Source organism: Camelus ferus, chromosome 10 (genome assembly GCF_009834535.1).
Source record: "Camelus ferus isolate YT-003-E chromosome 10, BCGSAC_Cfer_1.0, whole genome shotgun sequence".
In the NCBI taxonomy this organism is placed as follows: domain Eukaryota; kingdom Metazoa; phylum Chordata; class Mammalia; order Artiodactyla; family Camelidae; genus Camelus; species Camelus ferus.
The window spans coordinates 63,846,843-63,862,887 of NC_045705.1; the positions used below are offsets into that span (position 1 = coordinate 63,846,843).

A 16,045-nucleotide genomic window follows, 5' to 3' on the forward strand; every position below is an offset into this window, starting at 1 on the left:
GCGTCGCGCCGGATGAGGCGGGGCTTGGGGGCTGGCTCCCGCGGCGGCGCTTCTAGGTGGGGAGGGTGCTATGGCGCTTCCGTGGTCACAGCGCGTTGAGCTCGCGCTCTTCGCTGCCGCCTTCCTGTGCGGAGCCTTGGCTGCCGCGGCGCTGACTCAAACCCAGGTGTGGCTGCGGGGCGAAGTCGGCCGTCGGGTCGGGTAGGCGGGGGACAGGTCGATTCTAATACGGAGACACCGCTGCTAAGGGCCGGTCGGGTCTCCGCGCGCTGCACCTTGCAGCCGGTGGGTGGGGTGAGGCCGGTCGGCTGCGGAGATGCATCGGGGCTCATCGCACCCTGTGGCTCCGTCGGCCCTCATACTTCGAAGTCATTCCTTCGGCAGAGGAACGAGTCCTAGAGAGCATCTAACAGCATAGGTGGCTCCCGCTGCCTAACCTTACCCTGTTTCTGAAACAAGTTGACCCAGGCCCCCTTTAAATCAGACACTACTGTGCTGAGCTACACCAAGAAATAGAGCACAGTGTAGTGGAGGCGGTCAAAGTACCAAATGGCTGCAACACAACGTGTTAAATGACAAGAGTGATGTAGCAAAAGACAATAATTTACATCGAGTTTTTACCCTAGCCAGACAATCGTGTTAATAAACAGGCTCATTTAATTCCTGTAAATAGGCACTATTATGCCTATCTTACAGATTAGAAAACATGGAGATAACTGGAGGTTACACGAGTTCTGGTTTTACTCTAGGATTTCTGCACGAGGGGAGACCAGAACTTGTGAGGCACCTGAAGCTCATTGTATTTTATAACCACCGCCTATTTCCTGATCCTTCTGGTCACCGCAGGTTTGATTTCCCCAGCAGACCCATTAATCTACTGGCCCAGAAACAGGAACCGACAGTGCACAAATAACTTACTAGGGTGGCCCTGATCTAGATTATTCCTGACACCTGCCATGCATCCATAGGCACTAGCTTGAAATCTAGCACTCAGTAGTTTCTTTCCACAGGGCTCCTTCAGTGGCAGCTGTCCCCTGTATGGTGTGGCCGCCCTGAATGGCTCCTCCCTGGTTTTGTCCCGACCCTCGGCCCCATCCCTCTGCTACTTTGTGGCTGGGGCCTCTGGCCTGCTGGCCCTCTACTGTCTCCTGGTCCTGCTGTTCTGGGTCTACACCAGCTGCATCGAGGACTCCCACAGGTGACTGCCCACTCCGAGGGCCAGCGGTTGAGGTGGGAGGAGTCCCACCTCAACCACAAGGCTTACTCTCTCCCTCTTCATAGAGGCCCGAAAGGGCTCCGCATGGCGCTGGCCATCTCAGCTATAGCCATCTTCCTGGTCTTAGTGTCTGCTTGTATCCTTCGATTTGGCACCAGTTCCCTCTGCAAATCCATCATCCCCCTGAACATAACTACTAGGTAATGGGAGAGGGAGGGGAGCCTGGCTGGGGGTGATTACCTTCCCTCTGCAGACGGGATCCTATACTCCTCTTTTTATATCCCCATCAGTTCTGTCTCAAAGGGCACCTGAGTGCAAGGGTGTTTGGGGTATATCCCCCGTTTCTCACAACTGTCTCTTTGACCTCACAGCTGCTCTGATGCCCAGAAAACTCCATGGATACCCCCTGGAACCACTCTGCAGTTTTACTCCAACCTACACAATGCTGAAGTGAGGTCCTGGGATGTAAAAGACTGGGTGGAGATTGAGGGATACACAGATTCGTATGATGAATCATATAATACAATCTGTAGTTGTAAAGGTGCTCACTAGTGTACTCTGAGCTTGGCCCACCAGCAAGAGGCTGAGAGATGCTGAAGGGCTTGACAGCCCAACAGTGAATAGCTAAGAGTGGTATGTGGGTGGAACGGGATTCGAGATGGCCCCACTCCTCACACTTCTGTTCCTGTCTCCCACAGACCTCTTCTTGGGTGAATCTGGTATTGTGGTGTGTGGTCTTGGTGCTCCAGGTCCTGCAGTGGAAGTCTGAAGCCACCCCATACCGGCCTCTGGAGAGGGGGGACCCTGAGTGGAGTTCTGAGACAGATGCTCTTGTTGGGCCACGCCTTTCCCATTCCTGAAGAATAACCAAAGAGTACTTCCTGCCGCCAAAGAATCCATGCCTAAGTGCCTGCAATCCTCTTGCCCCTACATAGCCTTGTGTATTCTGGGAGTCTGTTTTCCCTCCAGGAGGGAAACATGACGACAGGCCACCTCTTCCTCTCTTCCTATGGCTGTTTTTGTACCAAAGTATTATATTACTTTCTTCCTTCACCTCAGTACTGAGTTCTTGGTGTTACAGCACTGTGGGTAGGTGGATGGGAGTAATGGGTGAAGGCTAAAGAGGCATGATCAAAACTTAGAGGTACTGGCAGGTAGCTGCCCTGGGGATGACTGCTCTTTTATTTGCTGTTAATGAATTTTGTGGCCCCTTGTATGACCCTAGTTGTCACCCCATCCCTAAGGTTCAGTTTTTCTTCCCCTCTGGGAGGGGTGAGTGATCTGAGGTTGTTTCTTGTCTCTTCACAAGCTACGGTAGGCACCTACAGTGTTGTCAAAGAGTTTGGTATTGGGAAAATGTCCAGCTTTGTCCAAAAGAAAGTAGAAGCGCCGGCCTTTGACCTTCAGAGGCAGCATGGCAGGGACTTCACCCCGGTGGGCCATGCAGGACACTTGGTTCAAGGGAACGGTGAAATGGGCACCCAAGCCAAAGGGGGCATGAGTGGTGAGGGTCACTTGCTTCCCTCCGGCCCTCAGGATCACTGAGCGCACAGAGCGGAGGGAGAAGAGAAGACCAGCACCAAGTACCAGGGTACCTGAAGGAAGAGCAAAGATTGGGAACAGGGGCTTTCACTGGAGAGCTAAGCAGCAACCCTTCCAGTGCTCCCTGAACAAAATAAATAATTGTGATATTTACTTAGCTCCTCTTATACTCCAATCGTGTATTAGTCGCTCTCTCAACAGCCTTAAAAGATGTCCATCCTCATTTTAAAACACGAGAAAACGGGCCCAGAGCATAAGCACTAACTTGCTCAAGGTCAGAGAGAGGCAGACCTCAGCCTGAGCCTGTCCGAGTGCTTGGTACGCGGAAACTTACAACTCCAGTGTACTGCAGCTGCCCACCCCTCCTCATCCTGGAGAGTCGGGAGCCCCTTACTCTTGTCTGAGCAGGAAGGACTGTGCCCACCCACCGCGTCCCCGCGCCGGGAAGGCAGCCCACACCTTACCGATGGCACCACAGCCGACGGCCAGGCCGTACCGCCAGAGCGCAGAGCGAAGGTCCAGGCGGCTGCGATCTGGAGGCTCGGTGTCCGGAGGCCGGGCCGGGACCGGGGGGCGGGTCAAGGCTGCAATGGCCAGGGAGGCCCAGAAGACGCCCTGGCCAGTGCAGAACAGCCCGAGGGCAGTGAAGAAGCGGCCCCGTTCGTGCTCAAAGAGCAGCACGTCCCGTGGTGGGGTCACGTCATGCAGGGGCCGAAGCACCGGCAGGGACTTCAGCGCTAGGAATAGCCGCGCAGACCCCCGCCGCCCGTGTGCAGCCATGACCCTGCGCGCCGCATCCGGGGCGGGACTTCCTGCTATCGCCCCGCCCCCCTCAGGTTCCGTCTGTCAACCCCGGGCCCACCCCTGGGACTCTGTCCCCGCCCTTGCTGGCGGAAGGGGCAAGGCTAAAGCAATCCAGCACACTTGACACAAAATACAACATCACTCTTTATCTTAAAAAGTAGGGAGGATCTTGGGGTTAAGTACACAAAGCACCTAAGTCCTTCGGGTAGTTTAGTGTCAGTTCTACAAAGTAAGCTTTGGCTTCCTGGCACCAGAGAGGCTCAATCTCCTGGAAGTCTTCCAGAAGGCGGGTGAGGAGAGGGATCCAGCAGCCCTCCCTCTCCTCGGCTCGGTCACAGTCATAGGGTGGCCTCGGGCCGGAGAGGAGACAACCATGACAAGGAGACATCAATATATTCACGGGCTATTTACAGAGGTCTTTTTCTGGGGCAAGACTATGGATCACTTCATGAACGCCACTTCTGGGATCTCGCCCTTGGCCTTAGAGAAAAATAAAAGGTCAGTAGAGTCAGGTGGCTATGCCCCCAGCTTACTGGCCCCTCTTGAAGGCCTGGAGATCCCCTTTTCCCACCTAGTCCCAAACCTTACCTTGAGATGAGTAAAGGCCTGGGCAGATCTGGTGTAATCCCAGTCGTTGTCCTGAAGGCACCTGGATTAGGGCAAGAACAGGCACCCCCATTAGAACCAAAATGCAGTCACCCTGATCAGTAAGTGCCACTTTAAAATCCAGTCTATGGAAACACTTGCCTGAGACTGCCAACAATTATATACATTCTTGCACTATTTATACAAATGAAAAATTTGTAAAGATCTTAATGTTCATCAATGGTCTTTCAAATACAAACAAATATTAAATTGCTATCTATTTCTATTAAGTAGCTAATAGAAACAAGGCTAAGGTAATTTTTATACAAATAGAAAAAGATGTAAGATGTTTACTGACAAGTAAGTGAACAGTATTAAAAAAAAGATACTTCATTTTGGCTTTACATTTAATTATGCTAATTTCTGCATAGGGAAAATTTTTGTATGAACTTTTTTTAAGCAATAAAAAAAGTTCAAAGTTCCTGCTTTACAAATTTTAAGGGCATTCATTATTCACTACCAGCCCTCCCTCAGTTTACCCCTATTCCTACACATGCTCAGTACTCACTTCTGGGACCACTCCAGGTTCATGCCAGACTGAGTAGAGAACGCCTGCAGCATCTCCTGCTGCTCTGGGGAGAGGGTGGGCACTGGGCTGGAGGAAGGTGTGGGAGCAGGCATGGCAAATGCTCTTTGGATCTCATCAGGGCTGGCGTTCCGCACAAACAGCTCGTCATTTACGATGCACAGCCTTGGGGACAGAAAGCACCTTAGACAGCTAGACAGAAAACCTCATCCTCCCAACATCATTCCTACTCTCACTGACACTTGACACTCAGATTCTTTCGATACCCAGAAGGCGCCTTTGTTATTTACCCCCTTTCCCATGGACTCCATGTATATGGGATCATCTATCAAACACACCAGAATTATACATTCTCCCCCAACCCACAGTTCTTAGTCCTCATTCATCTTCACAAAAGACTTAGGATGTGAATATCATTAAATCAATTTTCAGATGAGAAAACTTGCCCTTAGCTAGAAGTGGTGGAGCCAGGAGGAAAAACCCAGACAGTGGGCTATGGACTCCAGAGCTCTTCACCACTGTGTGAGCCTCCTCCGATCCCCTCTTGCCTTTCTGAAGTTCTGAAAATACCCAAAGGACTGGCTCCACTCTCCCTCATTTTCACACTGGTGGCCATGGATTGGGACTGGGACCCCATATGGTAAGTCCAACACTCACCCTGAATTGCTGGCAGGAACAGCAACGAATGTCCGGGTAAAGGCTCGCAAAGAGTCCCGAGACTTTCCATCCACTGCAGAGATAACAATGGTGACAACCCCTTAGAGTCACTCATGGTCTTATTTGATACAAAGATCCCTAAATGGGTAGACAGGGTTGATTATGTGTGCACAGGGAAGCAGAGCAGGGGAGGAGTGACAGGGGCCGGGGAGACAGTAACAGTAACATTATTATCGCACTAATAGAGGATGTGTGTGCTAGGCCTTTCTAGGTCACTTCATTTACTCCCCATAGCACCACTACGAGATGGCTATTACTAACCCCTTCCTTTTACAAATAAAGACTCGGGCTCAGAGGTGACATAAATTGCCCACAGACACCGAGGACCAAGATTGGGATGGAAGCTCAGACCTGCCTGACTCCAAAGTCTGTGTCTTTCTAATCCTCAGGCTTTTCCCATATCCCAGACATGAAAGATGGGTGGAGAGGGTAGGCCAAATAAAGATGGCGTAGGGGCAGACTAGGAGAAGGAGGTTGGGGAGGAAGAGAGAAGAGAAGGTGGCTGGGAAGCCCAAAGTGCTGAGAATGACTAGCCGGGAGAGGGAACTCTGCTAACTCAGGACTCCAAAAATCCTTACCTTCCTTGAAGACTCCGTTGACAGAAAAACATAGCAATGTGCTCTGAAAGAGAAGCAGCAGTGTGCGTTACTGTCAGACTCCCAGCCAGAGCCCCTTGCCTCTTAACTGCCCCTTCCCCATTCCAGGCTTCTGTCAGGGAAGAATTAGGTGCTTACTGTCTGGGCGCTTATGTCTACCACAAAGGAATTGACGTCGTGCAGAGTTTTGGGCAACTCATTGAGGAAGGCCACCACGTTGAGACGTGTGTGCTTCAGTAGCCGGAACCGCAGGGCTATGGACAGAGGAGAACTCAAGGTTAGGAGATGCCATGCACTCTGAGCCCAGACTGATTCCATGCCATCTCCTTCTCCCAACTTATTTTGCTCACGTCACACACTTACTAGGGTCTTTAAGCTTCTTCACATTTCTGCTATCCTTGAAGTACTCGGCCAAGTTGCTTCTGGGGGAATGAGAGGAAAAGGAGGCAGTGGTCAGAGCAGTGTGGATGCTAGCAGGTGCTGACCTATACTTGTTGAGAAACTCTGGTCCTGGGCAGGTTATGGGATGTGACACTCACCGGGCGGGGTTCTGGGGGGTGAAAGGAATGCTCAGGGAGTAGCAGGCCCCATCATGGTAGGCATCCAGGAGCCGCTGCCGGTCTCCAGAGTCATAAACCGCATAGTACCTACGGGGAAACCAAAAGGGAAGGTCTGAGCTCCACGGTCTGTATCCACAAAGGGACTGATGGCTCCCAAGAGTAAGCCGTCCTGGGGCAGGCCCACCGCTCCCCAGCCTCAGGGGCCCTGGGACACTTACTGCTGCAAGAAGTGCAGGACCAGATTCTTCAGGGTCTCTGTTCCAAAATAGCTTCCCTGGAATCAAACAGATATTAGGACCATGTAAGCTGTACTCTCCTCCCAACACTATTTCTAACTCTGTGCCCACCTCCCCACCACTCACCTTGCAGGGCGGTAACATCGTGGGGGCATCAATATCAAAGGCAATTGGAGGGGGTAACTCGTGGCCATCCTGCAGTAGGGAAATGAAAGTTGATAGTGTAAATCAGAGAAAAAGGGCTGGATGAGTAAAAAGATGAGGGACAGAGGTCAAATGTAAAAGAGAAATGGAAAGGATCCATGAAACCTGAGAGATGCAAATTTTCTTTGGCTATAGGCATTTTTCTAGAAAAGAGAACTATAGTCTTTCTCAGATCCTCAAAGTCCTCTGTGTCCTAAAATTAGTGGTCATACAAATACATGAGGCAAGACTTTGAGGGTAGGCGATACTATGTTCCTCAGAAGAGAATAAAAAAAGTTAGGGACTTACCAGGCGTAATAATTTGGGAAATCGTTCACGAATGGCGCTGTCAAGAACGGGACAGAAGTGAGTGATGTTTCAGAGCCACCGTGCCTCCTGGGCTGCTCTAGGAGCAAATACACCAATGCCCGAGGGACAGCCTATCCCATCCTGCTCATCCTCTCACTCTTCCCCAGCCTCTGAGCTCCACGAAAAATAGCCCCACTCCCCACCACACCCGGGGCACCCAGAAATGTCTGCCTTGAAGGCCGACTCTCTCTTCTCTCTGCCTGACCCCGAGCGCCACAGGAGCAGCGCTCCCAGCCCAGGCTTTAAGCCAGGACTTCCTTCCCTCCCTGCCCCCCTTACCTTCCACCTACTCACCTGTGCAGCCCCGGGAAGAGGGAATGGGGTGGGAGCCCAGGGGCTCCGCTGCCTCAACAGGTATCCATCACTTCTGCCAGGTCTGGCCGTGGCCAAGACCAGAACACACCACAGGGATGGCACAGGATGTTGGGGCAGGGAGACAAGCAAGGCAGGGTTCGGGAGGCAAGGGAGGGCAGGAAGACGAGAGGGAAGGAAAGGAGATGAGAAAGAGAGAAGAGGTAGGAGAGGAGGAGGCACAGGAGAGATGAGGGAGATGCAGGCGAGTAGAGAGAAAAAGGAAAGAGAAAGCAAAGAAAAGGCGAAAGCACTACAAGGCAAAGAGGCATTTAGAAGGAAGAGGGAGAACAAAGGGAAGAAGGCACCTGACACAGCCCTTCCTTTCGGCTGCCCTTTCCCCGTGCTCCAAGGCAGCGACAGGAAACATCCTTACTGTGGTGAGAGGGCAGTTGCTGCCGGCCAGGTCTGTCTGCTACCTGGGTCCCGATCTGAGCTGGGCGTGGGAAGCAAAGCAGCCATGGGGGCAGGAGACCTCCCTCAGAAGGGGTGAGGGTTCAGGCCCCTGCAAAGTTGGGGGGGTGAGGGTCTGTGCCCCACCTCTGTTGGCCCCCAAGTTCTCTCCTGATGGCCCCTCTGCGACTGTGCCTGTCTTAGGTTGTTCCTTCCCTGAGGAATCTTACCCGTCTCTGGCTAACCAGCCATCCTCCGGGGCCAAGCAGGGTGATGTGAGGTGTGCGAGTGAGGGAGGAGCAGCGCCCCCAGAGAGGGTCAGTTCTCTGTCTCCTTGGTAGCCTATGCCCCCATGGCCTCCACGCCCAGCACCTGCCTTGGGATTCCCTCGCCTACTGGCGGGGCCCCGGCTCTGGTCACATGTCTCAGGGAACCCAGGTTTTGGAGGGCCCAGCTCACAGCACTGGGTGAGAGAGACAGACTGCATGGCACCAGCCACCAGGAGGCCTCAACCTCAGCACGGGCAGGAAAGCCTGGGCAACAGCCTTGGACAAGCAGACTGTGAGAAGAGAGCCCCTCTTGACAAAAGGACAAGCGGGGCCGTCATCGGACAGAGGAGGGAAGGCCCATCAGCATGAATTCCCAGGGAGGGAGGGCTTTCTCCGCCCCGTGGAACCAGGCTCTTGGCTCAAGGCAACTCCATGTATGGGGATACCCCTTAGCCATGGTAAAAAAGGGGAGATGCTCTTCTTGGAACAAAAGGGTTGGGAGATTCTAGAAAAGGCTGTGTTCAGGAAGGAAGGAAAAAGGCCACAGAACCAGCAACCAGGCAGTCAGGTGAGGAAAGAAAGGAGATGTGGGGCAAAGCTGGGTGACACGACAGACGAAAGGGAAGAGCACGTGATCCTCCCCAAGGACAGGTGGTTCCAGCTCAGGGCTGCACATCTCCTGCAGACGGGCACTGGTCAGGGTGCATCAGCTCAGCCTCCCAGGGGGTGAAGGTCCCCAGGAGGGGAGACAGAGGCTACAACTGACCTGATGTAGGTGGACTGGTCTCGGAAGGTGTCGCACAGGGTGTTTCCGTCGAGCCACAGCTCTTCCAGCTTCAGCCCTTTTATCTTGTCCAACTCCCGCTCGGACTTTAGCTGCCAAGGATGGGAGGAAAAGGCAGGAAAGAGACCCTGGTAAAGAGAGCCAGCAAGATCCCCACACCCCCAACCCCTGGCATCGTCTCTAAAATGCCCTCCCTTGTCTCTTGCCATCATCAGGCAAGCTCTCTCCACCCTCTGCCTGCCCCACTCCAAACACAACCAGGCTCCCAATCTCACCTCATTTCCAGAGAGATTCAGGATCTTTAGATTGGGTGCTTTCTGCACAATGCTGGACAGGTCATCCAGTCTGTACAGCTTGTTATTGCTCAAGTTTAAGGACAATAGCTGTGGGGAGAGAAGAGTTTAGAGGAAGCACCACCAGCAAGGGGATTAGAGACAACCCTGCCTCCCAACCCTTGGCTACCCACCCCACCCTGCTTCCCCTCCGAATGGGACAAAGGCCTCACCTCAGGGATGTTCTCTTCGATGATTCGCAGGGTTGCTGCCATACAACTTCGACGATTTAAGACAACATCAATGTTCTGTGCCACCAAATCTTCAGGAAGGAAAGGAAGTCTGAGAGGGCCAGGCCAGCGTCAGTACCAAACCACCCTCAAACTCTCCTTGCCTGACAGAGCCCCCTCCTCTGCCTCCATCTATCTACATATTACTGCTACCGACAGTACCTGGGTCTGAACGGAGGGCCTTGAGGTCAAGTGCTTGTTGGGAGCCATCGTATCGTTTACTCATGATCAGCTGCAGAGGAAGAAAAAGGGTTCAGTGCTCACTGGGGTTGTGGGTGGGGGTGAGGGTGCGGAGTGGAGAGCTGGGAGGACCGGGGTGGAAGTACCCACTGCGGAGCCTGCCTCACCTTGAGCTGCTCTACTTGTTCTGGCTTCAGTTCGTTCTGCACACTGTGGGGCGGAGGAGAGGAGTTGATGATGATAGATATCTGCGGGGAAGACACACATGGGCAAGGGTGAACACTAGGGACGCCTGGACCCCAGGACAAAGACCCAGTCCATGCCCTGAGCACCAGTCCCCACCCCAGCCAAGCCAGGCCCTTTACACGCACCCTGCGGTTCTCCCGATCCAAAATCTTATAGTTGACAGCCTTTAATGCAGAGGCGGTACTGGCGTCCTCAACAAAAAACTGGGCCCGTGTGTTTTCATAGTGAAACTGCAAGAGGAGGAAACAGGAGCATTAGATTTGGAGCCCAGAGCCCCCCGCCCAGGTGGTACCTCTGCCTTCTGTGGTGCCCACTGGCTACTTGGGCCTTATCTTACCTCAATGGGAGTGAAAGGGACACTGCACTTGCTCTGAATCATGTTCAAGAGCCATGACTTGTCGTATTTCCTGCCATAAGGAATCTGGACAAGAGAAAGAAGAGAAGCCAACAACATGTAACAAGGCTGAACAGCAGACCCACCCTAGTGCTCCTTTAATATCACCTACCAAGCTTTAAAAGATTTTCTAAAGAAAGAATCAATTAAAGGATTTCTAGGCAAGCCAGACATGAATTCCTTAAACTTCCTTTTTGTCCATTTATACTTACAATTCTTCGAAAGAATCAAATTATTTGATTCTAAAAGTTCCAAGATGTTATTTATAAACTGCTGCCCCTCAGAGAACTCAAGAGACCCACCTCCACACTCAACTTGAGTCAGATGGAGAGGAGACACCGGGCGGAGTTATTCCACTTCCCAACCACAGTTATCACATTCCCCTTTAGATGGCCTCCCCATACTGCCTGCCCCCTTCTTTTCTGAACCTACTCTTGGGTGTTCTAAGATACTGATTCTTACAAGAAAGAATGGATAGCTGACTGTGGAGACAACAGTTGAGAAGACAGATTTTGTAATGTGAAAAAAAATCACCTTCACTCTGAACCCAGGCCCCAAGCTCCCCTGCACCATCTGCCTTCCAAGATACTCACTGTAATCTTTTATTTTTCAACTGATAAATTAGGACTTATTATATTTCAGAAATTCTGTACTTTTGTCCATTGAAATACACAAGAGAGTGAAAAGACAAGACTTAGACTGGGAGAAGATGTTGACAATACGTTTATCTAACAAAAGACTAGTATTCAAAATATCTTAAAAAAATAAAACAACTAACAAGTCAGCAAGAAAAAGACATGCCATAGAAAGCATATCTAAATGGACCAATAAGAATACACAGAGTGTTCTACATATCATTTGACACCTGGGAAATGCAAATCAGAGCCATTATTATATTTTACTGCATATGCCGCAGAACGCTAAAAATTAAAATGCATTGGCAAGGATGTGGATCAACTGGAACTTTGCTATATTGCTGTTGGGAGTGTATACTGGGGAACTGCTTGGCAGTATTGATCAAAGCTAAATATTTGCCTACCTTTGACCCAAAAGAGCATTTATTCAAGAGAAACAAGCACATGCATCCACCAAAACACGTGCAAGAATGTTCACAGCAGCTTTATTTATAATAGCCCCAAATTACTCACTGTAATCTTAAACCAGTTCTTTGAGGTCCCGTCGAGGCTGGTGCCGGCCCCTCCCTTCTCTGGAGGAGCTCTATCACTCCGCACAGTGACGTGAATGCGGTCTCGATCATGCCAGCTTTCACCCCGACGGTTGGGTCGTGCGCTATAGGGGTTGCTGTGGGCAACGAGAGAATAAAACATTCATGAAGGTTAGGATGTCTTCTCAAAGACCTTCCTGTGCTGTTGTCACTCAAGACCATAACTAAGACTGTTCAAACATTAAGCTAGTCCTGACATTTCTCCCTCTTCCAGGTGGGAAGAGAAATGACATGGACAGTAAGAGGGCTACATAAATGAATGAGTCGCTACATTCAAACCAGACCAACTGGTTACTTACTATCGTACTCGGGGAGTATCCTGGGCGTCACTCATTGCCACGTCTCTGTCATCTTCCTCAAGGCGGGAAGACCGAATGCCAGAACCCCCTCGTCCAGACCTCCGGTTCCCCTCGCCATACTTCCACCGGAAAGGGCCCCGGCCTTTCTTTCTTCTTTGAGGGAAAGTAACTCGATCATAGTGCTCTGCGGTTGGAAACAGAACACAGATCAGAAAATACATCATTGGTTCAACTACCCTGCTTGGCAACCACAGTATCCTGCACCCTGAACTATCAGATGAGATACACAATCACTAGAGACGCTGCCTCCACGCAAACTCCCCTACCTGTCCAGAAACAGAATGCTCTCTGTGAGATGGCAGCATCAGGGAAAAATTATTAGAAAACTGTGTATAAGTCTTTAGAAAAATGAAGCAGAAACTGGAGGTACAGAGAGGAGAAGCAGAATGTGGAAGCATGAGTGTTACAAGTGTAACGGGACACAACTCAGACCCCCTAAAATCACCTGAAATCTGCTTTCTCTCAGCCTCCCAAATCTACTCAACCCCACTCAAAATTAGATCACTGACACCCTGGAAAAACCAATCACAATGATTACATCATCTTTCAGTAAATAATACTTCTTTTGCCTGTCCAGTGCAAATGTCAGGGCTTCTTTTAAAAGTTTTGTTCTCTCCTCAAAAAACTAAAAATAGAACTATCATATGATCCACCAATTCCACTCCTGGTTATATATCCAGAGAAAATGAAAATACTAATTTAAAAACTTACATGCATCCCAATGTTCATAGCAATACTATTTACAGCAGCAGAAGATATGGAAGCAACCCAAGTGTCCGTCAACAAATGAATGGATAAAAAAAGATGTGGTATATGTATACAATGGAATACTACTCAGCCATTAAAAAGAATGAAATCTTGACATTTGCAACAACATTCATGGACTTGGAGAATATTACACTCAGTAAAATAAGTCAAAGACAAATACTGTACAATATCACTTGTATGTGGAATCTAAAAAATAAAACAAATGTACCTAACAAAACAGAAATTCACAGATATAGAACACAAACTAGTGGTACCAGTAGAGAGTGGGAAGGGGGAGAAGGGCAAGCTAAAGTCATGGGATTAAGAGATAAAGACTATTAGTATAAAACAGACAAGCAACAAGGATATATTGTACAGCACAGGGAATGAAACCCACTATTTTGTAGTAACTTTTTATGGTGTTTAATCTATAAAAATACTGAATCTCTATGCTTACACCTAAAACTAATATATTGTAAACCAACCTTACTTCAACTAAAAAAATAATTTAAAAAAAAGTCTTGTTCTCAAACTGCCACTCTGAAGTGAAGGTGGAAGTGTGAGTGATCCAAGTGTAACCAGACACAACCCTGACCCCCTGAAAGTCACCTGAAATCTGGTTTTTGTCGGCTCCCCCAAATCTACTTAACTCCGAGGTGACCTGCCTCATATCTCGGGAAACCAATCACAATGATTGCATTAACTTTCAGTAAAGAATAATAGCCTTTATACAGTACAAACATTAGTTACAAATATGACCAATTTAAGGTCTTTTAAAAGTCTTGTTCTCAAATTGCCACTCTGAAGTTTAGGGAGGGAGCTCTTTGTCTCCTTGGACAGAAATGCCTTTTAACTCAAGAGTCAACTCCTGAATTCAGGTTCTAGTGGCAGCTAGGGTGCTTCACATGAAGGGTCCTCAAGTGCTCTCCAGGAATATGACCCTCTGAATCCTGGCACGTAGGAACGGCTTCTTAAAAAAGATCCATGACTTCCCCAAAAGGTCTGCCTAATGCGTAGTACTCTGCAAACAATGAACCTCAATAAAAAAATGAATAGAAGGCACAGCTAACATTCACTGAGAACTTTCTCCAGTGCCAGGCACTATGCTCCAGACACTTGACACAAACGATCTTGTTTTAACATACACACACACAAACACACATACGGAGACAACCTTAGGAGATAGGAACTGCTTCTACCGTCATTAACGGAGTGGAAAATGAGGCCTAAGTGTTTAACTCACTCAAACTTGGCATAGCCAACTCAGGATTGAAACCTTAGCTGTCCTGCTCATAACCACGACTCTGGATACATCGAGTTGGTGTGCAGATCTAAAATATTAAGCCAAAGCCGCGGGGGTGGGGGAGGGGGCAAGACCTGCTTGGACGCGCGGTAGAAAATAGGGCACAGGCAGCCCAAGAGCAGGGAACTGACTCACATTAAAGAGTTGGGCTGCCAAACTGAACTGACAGGCATCAACCACCCACAAAGTTCAAAGGAATCTCGTCACCCTCCCACCGAGCCACCCGCTCCGAGACGCAGATGCTCGCAACGCCACGATTCCGGAGTCAACAACTCGGGCGGTCACCCACCCTCGAGTTCAGCCAGGCCCCCGGGCTGCCTAGCCCCGGGCCCGCGCCGCGCCATCGCCGCTCCCCGCGGACACCGAGCCCCTCGCGGCCTCACGCCCCGGCGCTGCGGCCTAGGCCGGCGTTGCCCAGTCGGGCCCCAGATCGCCCCGCTCCCCGACCCGAGGGCCGACACTGACCGTTGTACGACTTCCCCTCGTCCGCCATGGCACAGCGAGAAGCAGGGGCGGGCTCTGTCGCGGGGCGCGACACAGCCAAACGTCCGAACCCCTGACGACCCGGGCCGAAGTGTTCCTACTTTCAGCTCCACCGCATTTATGGGGCGAGCACGTCGCGCGCCGCCGACGTCCCACGGCGATAGGCGGAGCCGCTGGGCGATGCGCGTGCGCAGTCGACGAGCAGACGCGCTAGGGGCGGGACTTGGTGCAGCACGCCCCGCCCAGGACCTGAGCTCTGGAAGCCAAGGGTTCCCGCGGGTTCGCCCCGCTCCTGCTTTCATCCATCAGCCCTGCTAGGCCAGCACTTTCAGGGATCGTGCTGAAGCATAGAGCTGGTTGTTGCAGCACAGGACTCGGAGAGGAACAGGGAAGAGGGGCCACGCGAAGGGCTTCCGAGGAATGGGAGAGTAGGGCCTCGGAGCGCGAGTGACAGCTCATAGACTCCTAGGGGGATCCAGCCAAGGGCTTAAGTCTCAGCTCAGCCCTTTGCCACCTGTAGAGATCTATGCCTCGCTATCCTCGCCTACAAAATAAAACAAAACTAGAACCTAACCTCCAAGAGAGCACGAACTTAACAAAAGCATTGCTTTTTTTCCTCCGGCACCTGGCTCAGTACCAAGCCTAGCACGTAGTAGAACTCAACAAATATTTGTGAAATAAATTGATTTCCATTCTATGCATTCCCCCCAAGAAGAGTTGCTAGGTCAAATTAAAGAAACTGAATTTGTCAGACTTTAGCTGTCTTCACAAATCTCCCCACCCACCACTGATATGTTGTGCTAAACCCACATCATGGGTCAACTGGGCAGTGAAGATGCAATCAAGACCATCTGCTGAAAACAGGCCAAGGGAAGAGGAAATATTAAAATGCCAGGGCTAGGAAAGACATGGGCTCTCCCTGACCCCGCAAAGTACTAGGGCCAGGCCAGTGTATGCTGATTGTTGTCCCTATAGCTTAAACTTCCTTTGAGGTGTGTGAAACGGGGGAACTCTGTTGACCTCAGAATGATGTGGTTGTGGGTCCTGGTCAGGACTGACAATCATATTAATCCCCCTGGAGGGTAGGTATTCCAGGTAGGCCTTGCCTTCATTCTCCTGTGACTAGCCTGGATTTGAAGACGGGCTTTGAGGGGACCAAGAGCCTCAGCTGGAGCTGGGAACAAATTCTTCACTTCCTCTTCCACTCCTGGCAGCAGGCAGAGCTCCTGCTTCTTCCAGTCCAAGAAAAATTGGGGGCCAACTGGCTGGAGGATGCAGATGAAACAGGTTGGAATACTGCTGGAGATGGTCCTGGAAGTTGCCACCAATTAGGGGCCCACTCTGGGCTCCTGTGC

The 16,045-nt window shown here is 50.7% G+C and overlaps 3 protein-coding genes across 3 annotated transcripts; 1 reads left to right on the forward strand and 2 right to left on the reverse strand.

The window, feature by feature from the left end:
* Positions 1-4: 4 nt before the first annotated feature.
* On the forward strand, positions 5-2,269 carry TMEM179B (transmembrane protein 179B). The gene is made up of 5 exons (XM_032489626.1): positions 5-166; positions 1,011-1,198; positions 1,282-1,416; positions 1,588-1,666; positions 1,915-2,269. Exons 1-5 carry the CDS (start codon positions 71-73, stop codon positions 2,074-2,076), a joined length of 660 nt encoding a protein of 219 aa, XP_032345517.1. The 5' UTR covers positions 5-70; the 3' UTR covers positions 2,077-2,269.
* Positions 2,270-2,375: 106 nt separating this feature from the next.
* On the reverse strand, positions 2,376-3,598 carry TMEM223 (transmembrane protein 223). The gene is made up of 2 exons (XM_006181780.3): positions 3,223-3,598; positions 2,376-2,811 (listed from the first exon to the last, which is right to left on the reverse strand). Exons 1-2 carry the CDS (start codon positions 3,536-3,538, stop codon positions 2,519-2,521), a joined length of 609 nt encoding a protein of 202 aa, XP_006181842.1. The 5' UTR covers positions 3,539-3,598; the 3' UTR covers positions 2,376-2,518.
* Positions 3,599-3,693: 95 nt separating this feature from the next.
* NXF1 (nuclear RNA export factor 1) lies at positions 3,694-14,829 on the reverse strand. Its single transcript, XM_032489609.1, has 21 exons — positions 14,673-14,829; positions 12,098-12,281; positions 11,722-11,875; positions 10,517-10,600; positions 10,305-10,409; positions 10,101-10,181; positions 9,916-9,985; positions 9,697-9,785; positions 9,467-9,574; positions 9,174-9,283; positions 7,335-7,371; positions 6,969-7,037; positions 6,825-6,880; positions 6,586-6,693; positions 6,410-6,468; positions 6,185-6,300; positions 6,029-6,071; positions 5,391-5,463; positions 4,716-4,898; positions 4,151-4,211; positions 3,694-4,042 (listed from the first exon to the last, which is right to left on the reverse strand). Exons 1-21 carry the CDS (start codon positions 14,698-14,700, stop codon positions 4,004-4,006), a joined length of 1,857 nt encoding a protein of 618 aa, XP_032345500.1. The 5' UTR covers positions 14,701-14,829; the 3' UTR covers positions 3,694-4,003.
* Positions 14,830-16,045: the final 1,216 nt, after the last annotated feature.